Source organism: Rhinoderma darwinii, chromosome 6 (assembly GCF_050947455.1).
Source record: "Rhinoderma darwinii isolate aRhiDar2 chromosome 6, aRhiDar2.hap1, whole genome shotgun sequence".
NCBI classification, from domain to species: domain Eukaryota; kingdom Metazoa; phylum Chordata; class Amphibia; order Anura; family Rhinodermatidae; genus Rhinoderma; species Rhinoderma darwinii.
Genome location: NC_134692.1, coordinates 122,367,583 through 122,375,138, shown reverse-complemented (window position 1 = coordinate 122,375,138; position 7,556 = coordinate 122,367,583). Strand labels below are relative to the sequence as shown.

The following is a 7,556-nucleotide window of genomic DNA, read 5'->3' as shown; positions in this document are numbered from 1 at the left end:
ATCTCTAACATTGAAGAGAGGTTCTGAGTGCTCTTGTTTTGAGGAGTCCAACCAAGTGCACCTGACAACAGAACGGGTAGGGGGGTAATTACCCGAGAGGCTCTATAATTATTGGCAAGATGACGATTGGGATAAATAAGATATAAAAGAAAAAAATGGATCTTACATTTTGACAACCCTGAAAGTTTACGCTATAAACGTCTGAGTCTTTTTCAATTCTACATCTCCTAAGCTTGGATGATACATTGAATTGTGCTATTGAATGTTTTATAACAAGGAGGAAAAAATGTACTTCCTACATATATTACATATGTGTCAATATTGTGCAACACATTTTTAAGAAGGAACAACAGTAAAAGTTATGTTTTAAGAAACTCCAGTTCTACTGCAGTGGTTTTGTCTTTGATAATTGTGGAGCACTCTATCGAATCATAATCTTGGTGAAACACTATAAAATTCACTATCTTTCTACCGTCTGTCAGAAAAGACAATTTCCCCCACTAACGATTACCATAAACCATGATTTTCAGCACTAAAAAATAAGTATTTGTTAACGCATTAGAATAGGATTAGGGATTTGTGATTAATTAACATTTTCTGACCATAGAGCCAGCGTAAATCCAAGGTTGAGCTGCACTTTAATTCTGCAGGACACATGAGTAGACGGTGGACATACACACAGACAGGGTACATACCTTCAGACTCCATGTCTGCCCTCTTTCGGTCTTTCTCAAGAAAGAGGGCAGCGGCCAAGAACAATCCTCCTCCGATAGCGCTCACGAATACGCAGACCATGAGGGCATATTTCAGGCTGTTAAACATCAGCAGGTCGGATTCTGGCTTTCCTCTGCGGATGAGGTCAGATAGCTGAGGATAAGAAAATAACACATTGTTATGTAAGATGAATTATGGGAAATATCAGAATATGTGTAGATTTTCTCAGACAGCGGATGCTGGATATTAATGCAGAAATCCGGTGACAGCAGACTGTAGGTGGTGGTGAGTGACAGCTCCTCACTGAGGGTGCTGTATGGGCATTGTGTGTGCACTATATGGTGGCTATATCTTTACTGTCTGTTTGGTGGGGGTGTACTGTATTAGTGCTGTCTCCTTTGTGTGAAATCTATGTGCGTGGTAAGTTGTTCACAAAGGGTGTCATGCAGGCTAAGACTGGCCCCGACGGTAAAGAATTTTGTTTATATACCCTTTAGGACGATGATGTAACTAATACTTACCACTCCGATCAGATAGGGGCTCCATGCATCACCCAGCAGGTGGGACACAATTATTTGTAGGGCCTCCGCTGTGGATCGTCTTCTGGGGGTCACCACACTCTAAAACAAGAAGACATTCTGAGTAGGCAGAAGGAAACAGTTACTGAACCTAATGCAACAATGGCAGCCAGACAAAGTGACGGAATATCTGCACTACAATATCTGCAGACAGCGCAGTCTGTACTTGTAGTGTCCTCCGTCTCTTGTCTGGCAGTTATTGCAGAGTCAGTGGCATTTCATAAACTAGGCCGGAAAATAGACAACAGGCGACATAAATGTCATTTTAGCTATAATAGAGAAACATCCTCGTGGTTTCTGATCACTTACCAGCAGGATGTCGTCCACAATGGCAAAATTCAGTGCCAGCAATAACGCCCCGATGGAGATGAAAATCTGAGGGGAGACAAAACATTCAGAAAAGACTAAATGGGGAATACGGGGAGGGGGCAGTACAATAAGTTACCTCTTATCCTGAACTCTGCTGCACAGGGTGGGTATTAAACCTGCGTATAGACCTGACACTGTATAATAATGTATATGTGTATGAATACCTGTGTGTCTATGTGTATGTATAGCAGTATATCTGTATGTGTATGATATCCACAGGTATACACTGTATGTATGTATGTAAAGGTATACTGTATGTTTATATATGTCTGCCTAAAGATACAGTATGTGTATGTAAAGCTGTATATCTGTGTGTGTATGGTATCCACAGCTATATACAGTATGATTGTATGTATAGGTGTATATGTATGTATATCTACAGGTATGTGTATGGATATTGTTTCTTCACCTTCTTTCATATAATTAAAAGTAAAACATCAATGACAGAAAGCTGTTCATCAGCCACTTACATAGGAGGCCACAAGGCTGAAACTTGCCAATAACAAAGCCAAGAGCAGGAAAGGGGCGCCACCCAGCATTCCGCACGCACAGACTAATGCGTCTGCCCGCGGGTTGATTTTCCTGAACCTCTTGCTTATCTCCACGCCAGCTCCAACTCCCACGATTCCGGTGATCACAGTGATCATGCCAAAAATCAGACTGCAAAAAAAGAGATTATAGAGGTCATCAAATGGATTCTCCACAATTGTATATAAATGATGATTAAAGGACCTGAGTATGACTACTGCTCCAACTATCTGCATGTATCTAAAGATTAAATCCATAAACTGTTCTCAGGCTGACAGGGCTCTCTATGGACCTATCCCAAATATCTTGTCAGTATAGAGCAGACTGTCACGTAGCAGTCTATATACACTATGAGGGTGAGGTTTTATATCACAGAATTGTTGAAGATTTTTTTGTGCGGTTTGGCAAATAAATATTCACAAGAATTTATTCACTGCAAATACACGTTGCGGAAATGTTGCACATTTTTACAGTGGATTTTACCCTTAGCAATGCAAAGGGTGAAATCTGAGGCAAATCCGCAGTAAAATCCACATTTAATACCCCATGTCTGAACCTACCCTGTAAATAGATGGCTGCCAGGAGCCCTGACCACTCACCGCGTAGCCGTGCCCAAAACTCAGGTAGAGAAAGGAAGAGTATGGACATAATGGCAGATAGCCGCCCTCACAACCTCCTGGCACACACAGTAAATAAGCGTTTACCTGTCATCAAATTGACATATTGCAGTCTGACATGGATCACTTCTGTATAGGATGACCCGGGCCCGCTTGTAGAAGGACAGAGCCCAGTGGGAGAGGGAGCCGGAAACAAATGTAACAGTTGTGAATCCCAGCATGGAGAGCATAAAGCTCGGGCTACAGAGAGAGAGAGAAATGTGAGTGACACAAGAGACACGGGGTAAAGCCAGCGACAACCATCACTACACAGAAAACACTCACTTTTTCAGCAGAGCTTTCACGTCGGTCATCCAAGAATTGTTGTTTTGGTGTTTATAGCTTTTTTGTTCTGCGGCTCCTCTGGATGGTTCCTTCATAAAGAAGATAAGAAGCAGGACGGCTATAATCCCCAGACCTGGAATGATCTGTCCAGAAGAAGGAGGAGACAATGTATATTATATATATATAGAAGAATTACAAATATGAAGTGACTGAAACCAGATAAAGGGGCAAAACCTAGAAATGACTAATAACAAAAAAAAACAACACATGTCAGTGTTCATAAATGACGGTCTACAGCCTCCGGACTGATACTCATAGAGCTGGAACTTTCCCAAGTCCCTACCTATTGTTTATGGTTCCAGAAGATAATGGGAGCAATTCCAATAATAAGACAAAAAATGAAATAATAGTTTGCCTGCAGGAATCCTGCAATCCTCTCACTTACCCGCAGTGCCCAGTGCCAGTCACCACCAAGAGCGCTTGTCACTTTGGCCCCCATGATGTATCCAAGGCCACTTAATAGGCAAAAATGAAGAAGATTTATAGTTAAGAAAGGGCATAATCTCTGCACAAATATAACTATAGACATAGATATAAACAGTATAAACTTCTACACTCATTATATATATTAGACACTTTTTGTATCCAGTTAATAATTGTAAAATAATGTGTTTACACAGGACACTCACCAGCCTACGGGGATAGCAGTCCAAAAGATGGACAACATGCGGCTTCGCTGGTCTGCTACAAATAGGTCGGCGATGATGGAGGGGGCAATGGTGGAGTAACTTGCCGCACCGATCCCAACCAGTCCTCGCATGAGCAGGAACATCCAGAAATACTGGGGAAAAGGAAAAAAAATCATAATTAATAACATCTTTAGTAAAGCTTTGCCATTGGGACTTTAATATTGATGGCCTATTGTTAGGATAGACAATGGAAGAAATAGATCAAAACTGGTGCAGAGGAAAAATGAAGTATTTGCCCATGGAATGGTACCAATCAGGTTGTTGCTTTTATTTTCCTTAAGATCTCTAGAAAAATGAGAGGTGGAATCTGATTGGTTGCCATGGGCATCTACTCCACTTTTCTTTTGCACCAGTTTTGATATATCTACTCCAGGGAATGTATGATTGATGTGGGTCCGTGGCACTCCTGTGAGCGATGTGTTCCTTTCATTGTTTACACAGGCACATCGGCTTGTAGATAAGGGCGGCTGTGCCTGGCACTGCAGCTTGTCCCATTCACTCCATTGGGTCGCTTGTTGGGGGTCCTGGAGGTCAGAGCCCCACAGATTGAGCATGGAAGAAGGATAGGTTATCAATGGGAATGTCCCGGAAAACCCCTGTAATAATAAACTCAGGATGTTACCTTATCAGGAATAAATGAGCTGCCAAGGATGGAGGCTGACCAGAGGGTGATCCCAACACATAGCAGATATTTTCTATTCCAGTGATCACCCAAATATCCAAATACTGGAGCCACCAACATGAAGCTGCAGAGGAAGACTGAAAGGGAAGGGGGAGAGAAGAGGTGAAGGGAAGATACAACAGACATTTATATATGGACAAACTATTAAATCCTGCAATTTAACCACATTCCCCACTTTTTTTTCATCCCCACTCTCATTCATTAATATAAAGTTTAACCTTTCAATTACTTTTGCAGTTTGATAAAACTTTTTGTAAATCTGTGTACATAGTAAAAACGATATACTACATCTTAATGTCATATTTTGGGTTATCACTGGAACCCATCAACAAGCAGGTAAATGCTGCTGATGGATGTTATTATGGCCTTATTATGGATTTGTCAGCCCAGTCACAGCAGAACACATTATCCTATGTTTTCATGTCGCGGTCACGTCGCAAAAACACTGCAAAATTGTGCTGTTTTGCTGCGATTTACGGCAATAAAACACGTTTAGACCGCGACGTGTGTACCCAGCCTTATGTAGTGCAACCAACTGTCTTATTTCTTCACTAGAACCTGATGACATCACAACCTTGTGTCAGTCAGATCATGAGATTCCAGTGAATAGATTCGTCACCTTCTCTAGAATATTGGTTTAGTTCCCAAAATGTCGGATTCCAGGTGACTTACAGAACAAGATTTTATATTAATATTTACCTGCTTGCAGCAAACCAGATCCACTGTCTTTCAGATGAAATGATTTTTCTAAATATGGCAGCGCCCCTGTCAGATAAAAAGAGAGATGTCACTAGAAGCAATGCATGTATTTCCATCATATAGGTATAAGGCATATTAATGGAAGCGACCACTGGGACCCCCACCGATCTCTAGAATGGGCGTCAGCGCTCTAGAATCTTAAGGCACTGGAGGCCGTTCTGGATATGGGAGCAATGGAGACGAGCAGCCGCCACCACTGACTTTACACAGTCCGCGCTGCTGCTAGATGCAAGAGAGCGAATACAAGTGATTTAGATAAACGATTATAGCGCACACTCCTGCGCACTCTCCTGCACTATAACCGTTTTTCTACTGAAATTGGAGGTTCGCTATAAGTGCCTCCACAGCTACAGTACTGATAAACCCCAGAAATAAAATGAAGTACCCCACACCTACCAGTGACACTGAGCCGATCCATGTAGGATAGCAGATTTATATAGAACAGAATCCCTACAATAACGATGGATCGTGTGTAGGAGATTCCAGTACGGTCATGTACGTCCTCTGCTCTGGGGCTTTCGCCATCATCTTTATCCATTTCACATGGAGGAGCCAAAAGGCCTTTCTCCACATCCACGTTCTCACGGCGAGACGCCATGTTCACGGATTTTGAGACTGTAAACTCTGGAAATGAAAACAGAAAAGGGACATAATATGTAATCACTTTATATTACTATTGGGGTATATTCACATGCGGCAGATTTATTGCATAGATTTCTGTGACTGCCAATAAGTTCCATTCATCTTAATCAGCAAGCATATGGATTTCTGCAAGTCCCAGTCAGATGAATGGAAAAGTTGCACAAATTTTTGCACTAAATCTGCCGCGTGTGAATTCACCCTTATAATTAACATCTAATTATTCAAGAAATTCTAATAGATAATATGGAATCTCAGGACCACAGACAAATATTAATAAATAATAATAATAATAATAATGCAGCGTTCTATACAGATGAGCAAAACAGACAAATTGATCTCGGTATCGCTCGCCGCACTGGTTCTATGATGATTCTGATTTATGCCGTCTGATAGAAAAAAGCAGTACAAGCACTTTCAAGTATAAAATATGGCGCTCACTCAGAAATCACCACCATTTTTTAGGTCTCCTTTGGATCTATGGGCAGAACTTGTCTGGCTTATGGCATCTGATGGATGATGCTGAGATTTGTTTTACACAGATTGTACATAGAAACACCACAAGCTAAATACACGGCAGCGTACATAACCCCATAGACGAACATTAGCTGCACATTTGGGATCTTACTGCTCTGTCTTCCTGAACATTATAAAGGGGTTGTCTCATCAAAACCACTACTGTCCATACATATGTTCCAGGAGTGAGATCTTTAGTGATCAGGTGATCGCCGGATTACTGCCTTCAGAGAAGGGTTAACTTAATAAAACAATCCATTTAACTATGACCGTTTCATAATCCGCAATGTCTGATAATCTGGAACCTGTCGGATTTCGTTAGTGTCCAATTAAATGATCTTTACTGAGGAATTATTGTTTAGAAGATAATTCTATATGTTATACAGGTGAGTCCCATTGATATATGTTCCTCCATGTATACGATGCCCACGACCATGCAGCAGAGCTCAGTGATCTGTGCCAATCAGCTGCTGTAGAATTAGATGTGCGGCTGGGGAGTAAGGTGTATAATAATCTGCAGGAAAAGTCTTATCACCCTTGTTAAATGTAATAAATGGAATAAGTTGGGTACTTACAAGTATTTTTCTCTCCACTAGACGGCGCTCACAATCTCTCTCTTTTCTCACTCTCTCTGCGCTCTCATCATGTGAACGGTGATAATTACGGCCACGTCCATTCTATTCCTTTGTGACATCATCGCTTTGTGACATAGGAGTTGAGGCCACGTCCATTCTATTCCTTTGTGACATCATCGCTTTGTGACATAGGAGTTGAGGGCACTGTGATGTAAGTGTTAATAAACAATGGGTGGCTCAGTTATATGACTACTGTACAATAATGTGATGGCCCCTCTTATATAACCTGTCTCACTATTTAACATCCTCTATCTGTATCAGTGCTTTCTAACCTGTGGCTGTCAGGCTGCTATGTAACTACAACTCCCAGCATGTACTGACAAGTTACAGCACATTCCTCCATATATATGTATGTGCAGAGCCATGGGTCCTATCTTTATACATATAATACTATATATTGTTACACATTTGTCATTCTACAATATCTCTACTTCTAGTCCAGTTAC

At 41.3% G+C, this 7,556-nt stretch overlaps 1 protein-coding gene across 1 annotated transcript; it reads right to left on the bottom strand.

Moving 5' to 3' along the window:
* Window positions 1–359: 359 nt before the first annotated feature.
* Window positions 360–5,928, bottom strand: LOC142656639 (protein spinster homolog 1-like). Its single transcript, XM_075831565.1, has 12 exons — window positions 5,717–5,928; window positions 5,261–5,326; window positions 4,502–4,638; window positions 3,820–3,971; window positions 3,576–3,645; window positions 3,131–3,273; window positions 2,894–3,046; window positions 2,132–2,321; window positions 1,602–1,667; window positions 1,236–1,334; window positions 696–867; window positions 360–475 (listed from the first exon to the last, which is right to left on the bottom strand). Exons 1-12 carry the CDS (start codon window positions 5,916–5,918, stop codon window positions 360–362), a joined length of 1,566 nt encoding a protein of 521 aa, XP_075687680.1. The 5' UTR covers window positions 5,919–5,928.
* Window positions 5,929–7,556: the final 1,628 nt, after the last annotated feature.

Coding starts and splice junctions, on each gene's coding strand:
- LOC142656639 (XM_075831565.1), bottom strand. CDS start 5,918: ATGGCGTCTCGCCGTGAGAACGTGGATGTGGAGAAAGGCCTTTTGGCT. Junction 3,972..4,501: donor GCTCATTTATTCCTGATAAG/GTAACATCCTGA, acceptor CCTTTTCCCCAG/TATTTCTGGATGTTCCTGCT. Junction 2,322..2,893: donor ATATGTCAATTTGATGACAG/GTAAACGCTTAT, acceptor CTTTTTTTGCAG/TCTGATTTTTGGCATGATCA.